The following is a 17,815-nucleotide window of genomic DNA, read 5'->3' as shown; positions in this document are numbered from 1 at the left end:
TCAGTTTCAAAACTTACTGTAAGAGTAATGAAGATAGAATTAATCCCCTTGGGTAGCAGCAGAATGTGTAGGATTAGGATTCTGGAGAAAGGGATGGGCCAGGGACAGGCTAGGCCACAGTCATTGCCTTTCTCCCTCTGCAGTGTTTGGCCAATTGAAAAGATGAAAATCTTGATGGGATGTGGCAAATGTAGACTAGGATTCTACATGCAGGCCTGCTTCTAAACACAAAAGGGATGTCAGTGGCTAACACTGGACCTCATGGAATGATTGCTTTGCTTTTTCTTACTTCTGAAGCTGTGTGGGTTCCATTGGGCTTTCTGTCTGTGTGGACTGCATTGGGTTCTGTCCAGGCTGGCTCATGGGGGCCATAATGTAACCCACGCTTTGTGTAAGCACATTTGTACTGCTTAATGAGCTGTGTTACAGTGAGAGTCTCCTGCTACTAGCTTGAGTTACAATGAAGAAAAACAAACCTATCTATCTATCTATCTATCTATCTATCTATCTATCTATCTATCTACCTATCTACCTATTTATTTATTTATTAGTATGTGGGACAATGTTAGTAGAGGGACAATGCACATGCATGTGAAATTCCCATGTATGTGAAGGCCAGTGGTCAACCTTGGCTTTCATTCCTCAGGAACCATCCACACTGCTCTTTTTAGCCAGCGTCTCTAGCTGACCTGAAATTCACCCAAGTACATTAGACAGGTTGGACACTGAACCCCAGAAATGTCCCCATCCCCTGATTCTTGCTACTGACTGAGCCATCTTCCCAGCTTCAGCCTGGACTTAGTGATTTCTGTTTTCTCTGCCAGACTCTGATTTGGAAATTTTCATTTAAGAATCACAGACCAGATGCAACTTCCCACTCCTCCTAAGAAATTACACAGAAAGCCACTGATGTTTATGCCAGCTGTGGGAGAAGGAAATGTCACATGCATTGTTATTAGTTTAGAGGCTATGGTTTAGGAGATTTTGAAGATGCCCTTGTCTGATAAGTTGGCATTCTTGTGCATTTATTTCCCAGACTTATGTCAGAAGAGCAGAATCTAAATGTTCATCAGGCAGGAATGAGTTTAGATGAGAACATGGCTTTGTTGTCTCTGAATATACTAGGCTTTTGAACATTTGAGCACAACTGTCCTATAAGTTATTTACTTATATATTTCTGTGGGCTTTCTATTTATTATTCAGTTTAGTTGACTCTTCTTAATACCAGATATGATAATAAAGGTAGTTAATATCTGAGATTCCTGTGTGCCAGAGAGTTTAATAAATTCTTTATGTATGCCAGTTAGTCCTCATACCAGCCCACTGAAGTAGGCTCTCTGCTGTCATATCCATTTTACAGATGAGGAAACTGAGGCCTTGAGCCTTTAAATCTTGTACTAGTATTTTTTGTGGGTGTGTATGTGTTCATGTATATGTGCATGTATGTGTGAGCATGTATGTGAGTGTGTAGGTCAGAGACTGGTGTTGGTGTTTTGTTCAGTAGTTATCTACCTTGTTATTTGAGACATAGTCTCTCACTGAAGGGAGTTTGCTGATTGAATAGACTGGATGGCCAGCAAGCCCCACAGATCTTCCTTTCTTCAGCTCACCAACTCTGGGAATACAGATTCATGCTGCTGTGCTTGGCTTTTTATGCATGCTGAATTCAGGTCTACATGATCCCACAGCTGTCTATGGTGGTGAGTAGGAGAGCTGGATCTGCATCTGGACTGTTTGGCTCCAAAGCAGATCATCAGTACCAATAAGTTCAGGTGTTGCCTCAGAACAGCCTTGTCTCTATGTCCCAGCAGTGGTTTCACCTTCTGCAAAGCACTTGGGAGTTGGCACTGCAGCCCCAAGAGCAGCATACCTCATGCCATAGGACTGTGACAACACCTAAAATGTCCTGACATCTCATGGCACAGCCTGTTTGTGCTTATACTTTTATTTCCATCATTGTATTCCAACTTCTATAGAGGGACACTATCGTTTGACATATAGGGGACAGGTCACCTGTGTGGGATCAAATGGATTCTTGTGGACACCTCATGTTTTCTAGCTTAGGGGCCATTTCCACTTCTGCTACCTAGTTATTATTTTTTAATTTGTTTATTTTATGTGTAAGGATGTTTTGACTTATACCACATTCATGTCTGGTACCTGTGGAAGCCAGAAGAAGACCTTGGAACTGGAGTTACAGACTGCTGTGAGCCATCATGTGGGTTCTGAGAACTGAACCTGGGTCATCTGCATTTCAGCTATTAGCTACTGAGCCTTCTCTCCAGTCCCCATGCTGCCTAATTACTAACGACTGTGACTAGTGGGCTCTCACTTGTAAGAAAGGAAATATGGTCTCCGAGGCCCTGGGATAGTAGACAGCTACCCCTCCAGTTTTTGTTGAGATATAAATTACAAAACATAAAATCCACCATTTCAATACCTATACTTCTTTGTTTTCAATAGACTCACTATGCAGTGCAGTCATCCATCAGATGCCAGAAAATTTCTGCTGCCCTAAAATGAAGCCTCATGCCAATTTGCAGTCTAGTCCTTCACCTCCAGCCCCAGGCACCCACTCTACTTGTCTTTTGCTCTCAGCTCTGACTTCCATGCAGGATGTTCTCTTTGTGGGCATTCAATGCACATTTGTGATTTCCTTGGTGAATGAATATCCATCATAGACATTTTGTTTTCTGTGTAGAAACAAAGAATGAGACTCTCCTTTTAATAACATACTCATCAGTGAAGTGACTTTTACAATTTGTACAAATCCTTCCCTGACACTGGAAATCAAACAGCCTGCTATATAGGACACTGTGGTGGAATTATGTTCCCCAAAATATTGTGCACCATAATAAACTTATCTGGGGTCAGAGACAGAACAGCCACTAGATACAGAGTCTAGAAAATAGTGGCACACACACCTTTAATCCTAGCCTTCCAGAGCCAGAGATCCCTCTGGATCTCTGTGAGTTCAAGGCCACATTGGAAACAGCCAGGCATGGTGACTCATGCCTTTAATCCCAGAAAGTTAGCCTTTAATCCCAGGAAATGATGGCAGAAAGCAGAAAGGTATATAAGGCATGAGGACCAGAAACTAGAAGTGTTTGGCTGGTTAAGCATTCAGGCTTTTGAGCAACAGTTCATCTGAGAGCCATTTGTATGAGAACTCAGAAGCTTCCAGTCTGAGGAAACAGGATCAGCTGAGGAACTGGTGTGGTGAGGTAGCTGTGGCTTGTTCTGCTTCTCTGATCTTCCAGCATTCACCCCAATACCTGGCTTCAGGTTTGATTTTACTAATAAGACCATTTAAGATTCCTGCTACATCTGGCGCCCAACATTCATGGTACGAATTCTTGAAAAAGCTGCTTGCCTGTGGCCTTGAGGGCCCCAGCTCAGGCCAGAGCTACACTTGGCCGGTTGTGATGGCTCACACCCGTAGGATTTACTGAAGGAGGCAGAGGCAGGAGGATTCTTGAGGCTGGCCTAGGAGGCTTGCTAAAGAGAAGCTTTGGCCAGGGCTCAGGCACAAATGGTGGCTGTGGGACCATGGAGGCAGCGGCTGCTGCTCTGAGTTGCTGGCTCCTTCTCATCATGTTGGTGACTGTGGTGATGCTGCTACCTGGGGCAAAGGGTTTACTGCTGCTTGTTCAGAGAAGAATTGCCAGGACCATTGTGTTACAAGAAAACATCGGCAAAGGTCAGTTTGGAAAATTTTGGCAAGACAAATGGTGGGGAGAAATTGCTGTGAAGATTTTCTCTTGTAGGGAAGAACTTTCATGGTTCTGAGAGACAGACATTTATCAGACTGTGCTTGCTCCAAACCACAGAGGAGGCACAAAAAATAAAATAAAATAATAATTCTAAAGGGAACCATGACAGTGCCTAACAGTGACTTTGGAATCTTCAAAAGGATGACTGGATCCCACAACGATGATTCCATATGGACTATGGTAAAGCCATTAAGCTGATTAACACCCAAGGAAAATCAGCTTTGGACTACATACTGCTCAAGACAATTTTGAGATGGCTAGCTGAGATGATCCAGATTCATAGACTACTCAAGCAAGGACTTGAGACAAGCCCTACATTTTCCCATTATGCAGAGACTGAACAAATGATACAGCTAACTCTCTCAGGACTTGACAATTAACCCCCAAAAAAATTCTTTTACTTATTCCTAATTCTTTTCAGGATTACCTAAAGATGTCTTCACCCCTGAAAGCAGGAAGTAAATTTAAGAAACAATGCTGACATTCCCAAGAGGTGGGATGGGAGGGTTTTGGTTAATGAGTTATGGATATTGTCAGTGTTCATGATGGTTGGTTACAAGTTGATAATTGTTAACGGTCAGGAAAAAAGCTGAACAAGGAGATTAGATTCAGAGTTTTTGTTTAAAAAAAAAGAAAAGAGAATATAGATATGAGGTAGATCATTGAATCTACTCTGAGAAAAAAAGATAAATAAATAATAAGATAAATGGGTAGATAATTGAATCTACTCAAAAGAAAAAGGGGAAGATATAAAAATGACAAGAGGTAGATTATTGAATCTATTATGAAAAGAAAAAAGAGAATATGGATATGATAAGATAAAAAGGTCAATTATTAAATCTACTTCTAAGAAGGAACTACTTGTTTTAAATAGGATAAGTAATGAAAATTTTTGTCTGAGTTATCAAATGTTACTGGACTAGACATTGTTATATATTATTAAAGTTTTTCATCTGAACCTGTCAAATGTTAATGGACTAGACATTGTTAATGTAATTCTTGACTGTATACATTGTATATACTTATTGGATAGTTTTTCTTATATTAGTTATAAGCTTTTTTTTTAATTTTAGACAAAAAGGGGGAAATGTGGTGGTATTGTGTTCCCCAAAATATTGTGCACCATAATAAATTTATCTGGGGTCAGAGACAGAACAACCACTAGATACAGAGTCTAGAAAATGGTGGCACTCACGCCTTTAATCCTAGCATTCCAGAGCCAGAGATCCCTCTGGATCTCTGTGAGTTCAAGGCCACATTGGAAACAGCCAGGCATGGTGACTCATGCCTTTAATCCCAGAAAGTGAGCCTTTAATCCCAGGAAGTGATGGCAGAAAGCAGAAAGGTATATAAGGCATGAGGACCAGAAACTAGAAGTGTTTGGCTGGTTAAGCATTCAGGCTTTTGAGCAACAGTTCAGCTGAGATTCATTTGGATGAGAACTCAGAAGCTTCCAGTCTGAGGAAACAGGATCAGCTGAGGAACTGGTGTGGTGAGGTAGCTGTGGCCTGTTCTGCTTCTCTGATCTTCCAGTGTTTACCTCAATACCTGGCTCCAGGTTTGTTTTTATTAATAAGAACTTTTAAGATTCTTGCTACAGGACACTTAGATGCTTCCTAGAAATATACAAAAAGACTTTCAGCTCTGGTGCCTGCAACTGAAAGATGCCATGTTTACCAGTGTTTCCCTTCTCTAGCAGGAACTGGAGCATGGGGTGCTCTGTACATACTTGAAATCATCTGGCAGCTCCAATCCTCAGTGGCCACTGCAGTTGGACTGTCAGGTGCTGACTCCTGGCTTCTAGTGAACCTCTCTGCCTTCTTGTTGTTGTCCTCTCTGAGAGTGATTTAAATTTATTCATGAAACTAATTGGAGCTCAGGTGGCAATGACGAAATGCATTTAGTAGTCAAAATAAGAGACAAGCTATTTTCACATTCCTTTGCTATGCTGCAGTGCCTAACTAACCCAGAGGCTATTAATTGCTCAGCGTGCTTTGAGATGGAGAAACATACATTTATGAAGACAGTGTGTTCAGATCTGGATTGAGTAACATGAGTTAAAATGCTGCAAACATTTCAAGTAGATTGGATACTAGCATTCTTGGTTTGTTCTTGCCTTCTGCAACACAGGGTCTGGAGAAGATACTTACTTGTTTGCACCAGAAACATTTGGGAATTTAATCATACATGCTAGTAGGTTTGTCTTATGGATTTCCCAGGAGCAGTTTTCACAAATGTTCCCATGGAAAGCAAAGAAGTGTGAATTTGTTTTAATGACCTACAGCCTTTCCTTTTTTTTAATTAAAATTTTTTATTCATTTTACATACCAATCACAGAACCCCCTCTACCCTCTTTCCACCCTCCAGTCTCCCTCCCCCAGCCCTCTCCCCATTCCCTCAGCTAACAAGGTAAGGCCTCCCATGGGGAGTCAGCAGAGTTTGGTACATTCAGTAGAGGCAGTTCCTAGCCCCTCCCCCTGCCTCAATAGCCTTTCCTTTTGTTAGTTGTGGCCCCAGTGGCCCTCTGCCCAGGGAGCTGGGGACACAAAGCTTTGCTAGCAGCTGCACAGGTGAAGCCTTATTGTTTGATGGTGAGCATCCATTTTATATGCTTCATTTTAGGTTTAATCAAGTTGGGTCCACGCATTGGGGCCAGGTTTATTCTTTTTTCTTTTAATTGTGTGTGGTGGGTGTGTGTAGGTATGTGAGTATTCATGTGTGTTTGCCTGTGAAAATGTATACATGTGTGGAGGTCAGAGGTCAACTTCAGGTGTCATTCCTCAGGAACCACACACTATGTTTTCTGAAACAGGGTCTCTGGTGGGGGATCTGGGGCTTACCAATTAGGCTAGGCTGGCTGGCCAGCAGGCCCCAGGGATCTACCTGTTTCTGCCTCCCTAGCACAGAAGTTAAACATGTATTACAATGCCTAGCCTTTGTGTGTGTGTGTGTGTGTGTGTGTGTGATCTGTAAAGTTAAACTCAGCTTTTCATGCTTGCATAGCAAACACTTTGTTGACTGAGCCAGCTTCTTTTTCCTTGAGCCCAAGTGGTCAAGAGGCTATGCCATAGGCAAAATGGCTAGCCCATGATTTGGTCCCTGATATCTGATTCTGATTCTTCTTATAGTGGGCTTTCCTTGCACTTTGATTACATCAAGATTGATCAAGTCTGTTTCTTTTTGATATGTAGCTTGGAACCTTTGGAGTTGTGTATGCAAAGATGAGTACCCAGATGAGGGGCAAGTGAGTGATATCATGGTTTTCATGGACACATTTAAGTATAGAGTAGGTTTTATGGAACTTCCATTAAGGCAGACAAATGGAAAAGTTGAGATGACATATCTATACTTCACCAGACTAAGATGTCTCTGGTATTCTTTCTTATTCACATCTATAGAAAATAGCCATGATTTCAAAATAATATAACAAAAGTAGTTCAGATATTTATTCAGTTAGGATTAATACTGGCTTTTATTTTCCAGAAAACCTAGAAACTACTTACATTTACAAAACAAAGAAGTAGAATAGAAGTCATCCTTAGAGAGCAAGGGGGGTGGCTGTCACTGGCCACTTGAGAGAAGCTGTTTTCTGCTAATGTCCCAACATATTACCCCTGAAATCCTTGGCTTAAAGGTGGCATAGCAGCCTCTGAAGTTCTTAACCAATCAGTAGGCAGGAGACACATGTGGAGGTGAATTTGCCTTTGGTCTAAACCTCAAATGGACTGTCACCAAATCATAGCCATAACTATTCACTGATAATTGGGGAAGGGGCAGACTGGAATTGGAGAAAGCACTCACCTTAACATTTGTTGAATTTTCACTTATTTTATTTTATGTAGTGGATGGTGGCCATGTTGGACAGGGTATGCCTGTGGAAGATGCTCATAAGCCCTTACCTGGAAGTGGGTACTCAGGATGAACAAAGTGAAGTGGGCAGAAACATCTGAAGTAGGATTGATTAATCAAACCCATATGTAAGGCTCCTTAAGGGCCCATCAGTGTCTCTCTGGCATCACATATATCCATCATGTCTTTGGCAGGTGCTGTTATACAGCAAGCTCATGACATCACTGGCTAACAAGGTCTTACTTTGCCTTGCTTTACAACCTTCATTTTAAGATGTAGCCTTGGCTTCCCACACCACTCTTGGTAAATCAGGTTGCAATGGAGGTCAAGTTTATGTTCTATTCCTAAAGGAAACTGTGCTAGAGGACAGACGCTGGCTATCTGGGTATATTTGGATAGAAACAGTACTTTATTCATTAGATCCTCTCAAGGACACACACAAGTTCACAGGGAACATTTCCAAATTCTTCTCTATCAAAGAAGATAGCTGCAGACTGGTGTCAACAGCTCACGGCATGGTTTTCCCATTAAAATTCTTAGTCGCCTTCTGCAGTGGATGAGGTAACTTTTCTACTAAATGCTGCAACACTGACCCCTCAGATTCCAGGCCTTAGGACTTGTGAACTGGGCCTAAGAAGAATCAGCTGCTTCCTAAAGTGTGTTGGTGCCAGAGGAAGAGCCTATGGGATGTCTGCCAGCATCCCAGAGTAAAGTTAGAGTATGGAAGAGCAGCACCTGTATGACACCCTTTGCAATGTATGGTCTATTGTGAGAACATCTGTGCCTGTTTGGGTTTTAGTTGTAGGTGTTTGTTGTTTTATGGTGCTGAAGATTGCACCCAGGGATTCATGTGTGTTCCTCAAGGACCTTACTATTGGACTACACTCTTACCCTAATTGTAGGTTATGAAGAAGTCTTAATAGTTCAGGATTGAGCTTGAGGATGACTGTTTCATCCATAGATGGGTTGGGTCTGTTGAGTCCAAAGTCAATAGGAATTAATTAATAAATACTACAAAGTTGTGTCATATTGCTCTTCACCCCTTACCCAATGACATGGCCAGATATGTCAGGAGCCAGCAGTGATATGGCCAGTTCTACATGTTATTAGCTCAATATGCTATTGTGGACTGTGTACTTTCATTGTTCTTAGGTGGAAAAGTAGCGGAAGAGTATTGAAAGAAGACCTAATGGAATGATAGGTTTTGGAGACACTGATACAGAACTTTGAATTAGAATTAGAAAAATACATAGACATAATTAATTTTTTTAAAAAAGCGAGGAGATAGTAACCTTGAAAGGAAATAGTTCCTTCCTCTTGACCTCTGTTCACAATTCCTTAGACATAATCTCTATTAGTAGCTTCCCTGTGTGAACTTCTAGAATGTTTTTATGGTTGTGAATTTAGATATATACACACAAATGGGAGAACATTTCTCTGTCTCTTGCTGTATTTCAGACTGTATCTCATGTCAGTAAGGCATTCCCTGTTCTTTTCTAACACAGCAATTCAGTAACTCATTGTGTAGAAGAGCTGCCTTTCACACAGCTGTTCCTCTCTGCTGACCACTATTTTGCCTGCATTTGTTTTTGCTGTTGTAAGCAGAGCAACAATGGGTGTCTTTGTATGCCCTTTTTATGTCCATGTTACAAGTATTTTTTCTCTAATACACACTTAGAAATGGCATTGTTAAGTTGGAAAATGCACATATAAAATATTTAGATGTTCAAATGACTACAGACTTCCAGAAAATTTGCAAGTACAATATTGTAACATGAATTCCTAAATGGTCTAATTAATAAAAATCCCAGAATCAGATATTGGGGTAAATGCTGAAAGACAAAGGAACAAGCCACTGCCACGTCTTACCTCTAGGACTCCTCAGCCTGAAAAGCCTCTTGCTGAAAGACCTTTAGTTCCTGTCTCCTGCTCCTTATATATCTTTTTCCACCCAGTCATCCTAGTGCTGGGATTAATGGTTTGTGTGCTTCCCAAATACTGGGATTAAAGATGTGCGATCTCATGTGCTGAGATTAAAGGTGTGAAATCTCAAGTGCTGGGATTAAAAGCAGGCACTTCCCAGTACTTGGATTAAAGGTATGTGCCACCACTGCCTGGCTCTGTTTCTCTCCTAGGCTGAGTCAATCTCATGTAATCCAGGGTGGCCTTGAAATCACAGAGATCCAGACAGATCTCTGCCTCCCAAGTGCTGGGATTAAAGGTGTGTGCCACCACTGCCTGGCCTCTATGTTTAATCCAGTGGCTTGTTGCATCCTCTGATCTTCAGACAAAGTTTATTAGGGTACAAGATATATCACCACACAATATGAAGAGTTTGGTCATCCAACTCAAATCTCTTCAGTGTACATTGTTTACCTGATGCCCTGATGCGTTAGCTGCTCCAATCTCAGCACACTGGAGCAAGCCAGGACATGTCACTATGCCAACATCTAAGTCAGGAAACCAGTCTAACCTTGATCACATTACTACTGCCTAATAGTCACACCCCCATTCAGATTTTAACAGCTGCCCGAATAATGTCCAGTGTAAAAGTTAACACATATCATTCATCCTCAATTTCTCAGTTCTGTCCCACTTTCTGTGTGTTTTACTCTCATGCATGTGTGTTTCTCCAAATATTTTTCCTGTCCTATTTCTGGATAGTTTCAGATATTGTACCTATGATCTCTTCATACAACAACATGCATCTGCTGTAAACAAGGGCATCTTCTTCCTGGCAACAGTAGTATTTCCATTAAGATCAGGCAGTTGGATGAGAACCAGAATTCCCATGTGGTCCACAGACCTCATTCACTTTCTCTGATAGTTCCAATAATGCCCTTTGCAGGTTAGAATCCAATCAAGGAGTACCTATTGGGTTTAGTATTATCATTTCTGTAACCCCAGGATGTAAATATCTCTGACTACTTGTTCAGTGCTGAGAGAACTTGCTTTTGGGGATTTTGTCTATTTTATGGATGATTTTCACTGATTGTACACATCTCTAAACCAAAGTTCATAATTTTTCTTAACATGTTCCCTGCCCTTTCCTTCCCCTCTGGTGTCTTTCATGGGTTAGATTGAGTTTCATTGTTTATGTTTTTTTTTCCTTTAACAATGTTAAGGTTATATATTTTTATTCAATAATTACTCAGTTTTTTTGCTGTAGGAAAATGATATTTTAAATAAAATTTACTTTTGGAACAATTTGATTTGAAAAAATTACAAAGCAGAAGGGAATTTCTTTATACCTACGTTCCCATTATTGCCATTTACATTAGTTTGTCTCAAGTAAAGAACTTGTGTTAATACTCTATTACTAAGCAATATCCATATGTTATCATCTTTCCCTGGTTTCAGTCTAGGAGCCCAACGAGTTGCCTATTGTGCTGCAGAGCTCATACTTTTTATCTGAAGTCATCATCCACATAGCCTCCACAGGAATGGGATATTTTCTCAGACTTTCACTGGTCTTCATGAACAGTTGAGAAGGGGACCAAGCTGGATGTTTTGCATAATATCCCTGAATTAGGATTTGTCTGTTGTTTTTCTCATATTTATACTGAGAATATGTGAGTGTGAGAAGACCATTAGAAGTAAAGCACCATTTTTGTTTCTGATGGTTTTGTTCCTTTTAAAGATGGTCTCACCATACCAGGCATGGTGGCACACACCTTTTAGGCCCAGCACTTAGGAGGCAAAGGCAGGAAGTTCTATATAAGTATACATAATTATACATACCTACTACCAGGCCTAGAACCCATGACACTCAGTAACTATCAAACTCAGTAGAACACAGGGATGGATGGATGGTTCCACTTTAGAGGATAGCTTCTCTTAGGAATAGCACAAGAGTGCAAATGCCTCTGACATACCAATTTTGGTTCCTAGGCTGTATTAATTTATATTCCTTCCAACAGTGTGTACAGATTTCCTTTTCTCTATATCTTCTCCAACACCTGTTGTCAGTCATCTTTTTGACAACTATTATTTGTCAATTAGAATAAATTTTACCTGGGGGAATAACCATAAAGTAGTAGAGCCATGTTTGGTACACATAAGTCCTTCCTTTGCTTTTCATTTACAGAATCTTGCTATGTAGCACAGGCAGCCTCTGGATGGTGATCTTCATGCTTCTACTGAGTACTAGGATTAAAGGTGTACACCACCATGGCTAGCTTCATTGTTCTTTTAACTTACATTTCCCCAAAGATTAGAGTTGCACATTATCTTTATATTCGTCTGTTGACCATAAATATTATTTCTTTGGGGAAAATGTCCCTTATCTATTTTTAACTAATTTAATCTCTTGATACTGACTTATGAGTTCTTTGTACATTTTAGAAATTAGCTATTGTGAAATTAGAGTTGTCTCTTACTTGCACTGAGTTCTTTGTACGTTTTAGAAATTAGCTATTGTGAAATTAGAGTTGTCTCTTACTTGCACTAATTGTTTCCTTAGCTATGCTGAAGCAATTTAGTTTGACATAACACTGTTAGTCTACTTTGTTTGTATTTGTTTTTGTGGTGCCAGGAATTGAACCCAGGGCTTCATACATGCTAAGCAAGCATTTAACTTAAGCTACTCCTCACCTTTGCATTTGGCTTTTCTGCTTATACTTTTGTAATGCTCCTCAGGAAACTATTAGCTGGACCAATGTCCACTACTTCTTTTAGTAGATCTAAAGGTTTGGGTATAGCATTTAATAGATTTAAAATTAATTTTGACTTGGTTACTGTACTGGAATAAAGGTCCAATTTTATTCTTTTGTGTTTTCTCACCAGCAGTTCCTGAAGACACAACCCTTAACCCTTTGTACATTCTCAAAAAGCAACTGTCTGTAAGGGTTATACGGGTTTATTTCTGGGTTTTTTATTTTATGCCACTATTGTTCTGCTTTTATTTCTGACAGCTTTGTAGTATACAGATTGAGTATCTCTTACACAGCTTTTTTTTTTTATTACACCTACCCTACCCAAATTGTAGTTTGGAATCAGGGGTATGATGCCTTTATGTTGTCAATGTCTGGCACTCTCACTTTCAAGACTGGCCTCACAGGGCTTTCTGAACTGTGTCCCAGAATCTGTGACTTGTGATTTTTTTTTTTTTGCTGTTCCTCAGGTGTTTGTTTAAAATAGACTCAGACTTGAGAGATGGCTCAGTCATTAAGAGTTGTTCCAAGCATCCATGGTGAGCCGCTAACAACATGTGTAACCCATCTCCAGGGATTCTGACACCCACTTCTGTGTATACACACACACACACACACACACACACACACACACATGCGCGCGCGTATGTGTGTGTGTGTGTGTGTGTGTGTGTGTGTGTGTGTGTGTGTGTGTGTGTATAGTTTTTTAGAGATAGAGTTTCCCTGTTTAACAGTCCTGTCTGTCCTGGAACTCACTCTGTAGCCCAGGCTGGCCTCAAATTCACAGAGTCCACCTGTCTCTGCCTCTCAAGTGCTGGGATTAAAGGTGTGCACCATGTGACTTAATTTTTAAGAAGTAAGAATAAATAAAAAGGAAAATTTAGAATCCCCATTTGAGACAAAGTATGTGATATTCATCTTTCTGGATTAAGTTTTTTACACTTAACATTATAGTCTTGAGTTTCATCTATTTTCTTGCAAAGTACATGATTTCATTCTTCTGTGTAGCTGAATAATATTCAATTGTGCACATGTGCCACATTTGAAAAATTCATTTATCCACTAATTGTGGATATTGAGTATCTCTTACACAGCTTTTTTTTTTATTACACCTACCCAAACTGTAGTTTGGAATCAGGGGTATGATGCCTTTATGTTGTGGTATTGTGGTGGTATTGTGTTCCCTGAAATATTGTGCACCCTAATAAACTTATCTGGGGTCAGACAACAGAACAGCCACTAGATACAGAGACCAGAAAATAGTGGCACACATGCCTTTAATCCTAGCATTCCAGAGGCAGAGATCCGCTGCTACAACTGATGGACATCTAGATTGATTCTATAACTGGCTATATTTACTCGTGCTGTAAAAACACATTGACTATGGGTTCCACACTATGATAGTGTTGAACATGGACAGATATTGAATTTTATCAAATTCATTATTGCAATTATTGTGATAATCATATGGTTTTGCTTAGTATCATGTATTTTTTGTTAGCACACTGTATTCCATGTATTGATTTATGAAGATTCTTTTATCTCTGGGATGAATCCTAATTGACAATGGTAAAAGGTGTTTTTAATGTGTTGTTGGATCTTATTTGATAATGTTTGGTTGAGGAATTTTGCCTTTGTATTTAATCAGAGAAAATTGTCCCATGGTTTTCCTGTAGTGTCCTTGTCTCTTTTTGAGATAAGAAAAAATGAGTTTATAAACAATTCCCACCCACCCCGGAGTGGGGGCTGTGGAAAAATTGGTTATCTTTTCAATTTTAGATAGAATTCATTAATGGTGAAGTCTGGGAGACTTTTTATTACTGGCTTACTCTCTTTAGTTGTTTTTGATTTATTCACATTTCTTATTTCTCTCTCAGTTGATCTTGGAAGGTTAGATGTTTCTGTGAATTCAACTATTTCTTCTGTGGGGCTAGAGAAATGGTCCAGCAGTTAAGAACACTGATTCCTCCTCCAGAGGACCTGGGTTTGAATCCCAGCATGGCAGACCACATTCATCTATAAGTCCAGATCCAGAGGATCTGATACCCTCTTTTGGCCTCTGCAGGCACTGCATGAACATAGTGCGCAGACATAATGCAAGCAAAAGATCCAATTACATAAGTAAAGAAATGTCAGTAATTTCTTTTAGATTACTCACTTCGTTGATGAATAGCTGTTAATAGTAAGCTTTTAAGATCATTTGTATTTGTGATACCAGTTGCAATGTCTCCTCTTTTATTTCTGAGTTTGTTTGGGTCTTCTCTAATTTTTATTTGTTGCTGTAGCTGAAAACTTACCTAAAGATAACAAAACAAAACAAAAAACACCAGGTAGGTCAGGAGTTTACATCTAGCCTCAGATACACTGGAAATTTGAGGCCAACCTGGATTACATGAGAATCTGGAGCCCATCACTTCAGCTGGTCTTACCCCTATGTCCCCAAGGCTGGGATTAGAAGCTCATGTCATCACATGCATTTTTTCCAGGATTGCTGGGGATCCAAACTTGTGTCCTTATAATCACACAACAGGCACTCCATCCACTGAGCCATCTTCTCATTTTTCTGGTTTCCGTTTTATTTATTTCCATTCTGAACTTATTTTTTATTTATTTATTTATTTTTTTTGGTTTTTCGAGACAGGGTTTCCCTGTGTAGCTTTGCGTCTTTCCTGGAACTCACTTGGTAGCCCAGGCTGGCCTCGAACTCACAGAGATCCGCCTGGCTCTGCCTCCCGAGTGCTGGGATTAAAGGCGTGTGCCACCACCGCCCGGCTGAACTTATTTTTTTAACCGTTTGCTATGTTTGGCTTTTCCTTTGTCTTACTTTCTAGCTTTCTGAGGAGTAACATGAGACCATGTGAGATCATTGCCCATTTTGATGGAGACTTTCCTGTAGGACTGCTTTCAGTTTGAGAGTATTGTGCTTCCATTTTCCTTTGTCTCAAGATACTGTTTGATTTCCCTCTTGACTTTTTTCTTTGACTTATTAATTGTTGAGAAGAGTGATGTTTAATTTCTATGTATTTGTGAGTTCCTCTAGCTTTTCCTCACTATTTAGTTTTATTGTCATGCTATTGTAGTCAGAAAAGATATTTGTTATGATTCCAGTTTTCTACAATCACTGCTGGGATGTGCTTTGTGTATTAATGCACAATCTGTAATATTCTCTGTGTGTTCATTTGCAAAGAATATCTGTAAATTCTTGTAAAACCCAGCATTTCCTTGTTCTGATTAGATCATCTATTTGGTGATAGAAGCTATTACTGTATATAGTGTCTATTCCTATCTATTAATGACTGCCTTATATATTTGGGTGCTCTGATGATGGAGACATATATATCACAAGCATTTTGCCTTTTTGATAAATTAGCCATTTTGCATTATCTAATGATCTGTTTCTTTGTACCATGATTAAGTGTTTGACTTCTGGCCTATTTTTTTCTGTTGTAAGTACAGATACTTTAGCTTTCTTTTGTTTTCCATTTGCATTCTCATACTCCTTTAATAAATAGCAAAGACCATGTCAAGAAAATATTTTAGAGTGCACCTCAATGGTAGAACACTTGTCTCGTGCATTTTAGGTTCTAGGTTTAGTTCTCAGAGACACGAATAATAATAGTAAGGACAAAGAAAATATTTCAGTATTATTGTTTTCCTTAAAAATCACCTAAACTTTGGGCCGGGCAGTGGTGGCGTACACCTTTAATCCCAGCACTCGGGAGGCAGAAGCAGGCGGATCTTTGTGAGTTTGAGGCCAGCCTGGGCTACAAAGCAAGTTCCAGGAAAGGTGCAAAGCTACACAGAGAAACCCTGTCTCGAAAAACCAATAAATAAATAAATAAATAAAATAAAAACCACCTAAACTTAAAATTATCTTTTTATTTGTAGGATATGGAGACTTGGATGATTTTAATCTGGAGGATGCACTGAAAGAAACTTCCTCAGTGAAGCGTGAGTCAAGCAAACAACCATGAAAAGCAACCACTAGTGATCACTGTATTCCCTTTGGAAAAGCAGATACATGCAAGCAAATTAGTTGCATCTTTGTCTATCTGTTTGTTTTCTGTTACATGTGCAGGGCTTTTGTTGTAGAGCCATACATGTGTTATCTTCCTTTATCATTTAATGTATACTGAATACATGAGAGAATGTCTATCTGTCTTAGCTATTTTCCTGTTTTACAAAAAGAAAACTTTGACCTGTTACAGTTCTCTCATTTTTTTTTTTGTTTGAAACAGGGTCTTTCTCTAGCTGTCCTGAAATTCTCTGTGCAGACCAGGCCATCTTTGAACTCACAAAGATCCACTTGCCTCTGTCTCCTGAGTGCTGGAATTAAAGGCATGCACCACCACAGCTTGAACCTACATCATCTAAAAAGTTATTTTCACTTTTACTTTTATTTCATTTTAAGTGTGTATGTGTACACGAGGGAAGGTATGATATAGTCCAGAAAAGAGTTCAGATACTCTGGAGCTAGATTTACAGATGGTTGAGAGCTGTCTGATGTGGATTCTAGGAACCAAACTTGGGTCCTCTGCTAGAGCAACAGCAATTCGTAACCACTAAGCTCCAGAACCCATGTCATTTTATCATACTTCTCAGTGTGATTCCTTGGAGACCCTCACCTACAATGGCCTCACAGAATAACACCAAGGCTATTCTCCTCATGACATGTCTTCTGCAAGCCCTAAAGCAGCACACACACACACACACACACACACACACACACACACACATACACACACTACTTAATTTGCTCCTCTTGTTGTCCTCTATCCTCCCTTCAGAGAGATGGGACCACTTCAGCACCACAACTAGAAGGCCAGGAACAACCAGAGCTCCAGCAAATCCAGCAGGTAACAAAGCTTGCCTAAAATGGAATGTGAGGAAGGCAAGATTCCTCTGAGAAGGGAAGTGAGGCATCTGGGGCATTATCAGAATGAGCTATGTAGAGGTTTTATACATATATGAAAGCCAGCAAAGAAATCCATCTGAATATTAGATTTATTTCAACAGAATACTGTCTGGTTGATTATTATACCATATGTTAAGACAGTAAATTTACTTTATTGATTCTTTGGGTAATTGAGATGAATGCAGCCAGAAACCAGGTATAGGAGGAGGAAGAGGAGGGGAGTCCCACCTGACTGAAGCTCTTCCTGGTGGGGTCTGTTCTTATTAACTATAGTATAAATATGAGCTATTCATGGTCTGGCAGAAAGGGACAACCTCAAGCCATAGGAGAACTCTTGAATGGAGATGCTCAAACATTTTCTCTAAATTTTTGAAGATCTCAAGAGAATTTGTTTATGTGGGTCACATCTATAACTATTTCTCATCTGAGAACTTAAAACTGTTATTAATCTAAAGAAAATAAAAAGCCATATGTATTAGCATATGTAGCGGACTTTTATGAGAAATAACTGCTTATAAGGTGAAAACACAATTTAGAGTAAAGAGTGACATTATTTTATGAGTTTCTGTAATGTCTGGCTTGAATAGGATACACCTGGACTCTTTGTGCGTGTGTGTGGTGCTTTG

General features: G+C 39.8%; 1 protein-coding gene across 6 annotated transcripts in view; it reads left to right on the top strand.

Moving 5' to 3' along the window:
- Cd99l2 (CD99 molecule like 2) overlaps positions 1 to 17,815 on the top strand; it is a 102,894-nt gene that overhangs the window by 53,190 nt on the left and 31,889 nt on the right. For 2 of the 6 annotated variants that reach the window (XM_028861363.2, XM_028861362.2), the window contains exons 2-3: positions 16,163 to 16,225; positions 17,062 to 17,130. In XM_028861363.2, coding sequence (XP_028717196.1) covers positions 16,163 to 16,225; positions 17,062 to 17,130 — 132 coding nt within the window. Of the gene's footprint in view, positions 1 to 16,162; positions 16,226 to 16,570; positions 16,652 to 17,061; positions 17,137 to 17,815 lie in introns of those variants that run through there. The other 4 variants (XM_028861365.2, XM_028861364.2, XM_037199285.1 and 1 more) reach the window with 3 other exon arrangements.

The sequence above is a fragment of the Peromyscus leucopus genome, chromosome X, assembly GCF_004664715.2.
Source record: "Peromyscus leucopus breed LL Stock chromosome X, UCI_PerLeu_2.1, whole genome shotgun sequence".
Taxonomy (NCBI): Eukaryota; Metazoa; Chordata; class Mammalia; order Rodentia; family Cricetidae; genus Peromyscus; species Peromyscus leucopus.
The sequence above is the reverse complement of the archived record's forward strand: the minus strand, read 5'-3'. Positions and strand labels throughout refer to the sequence as shown.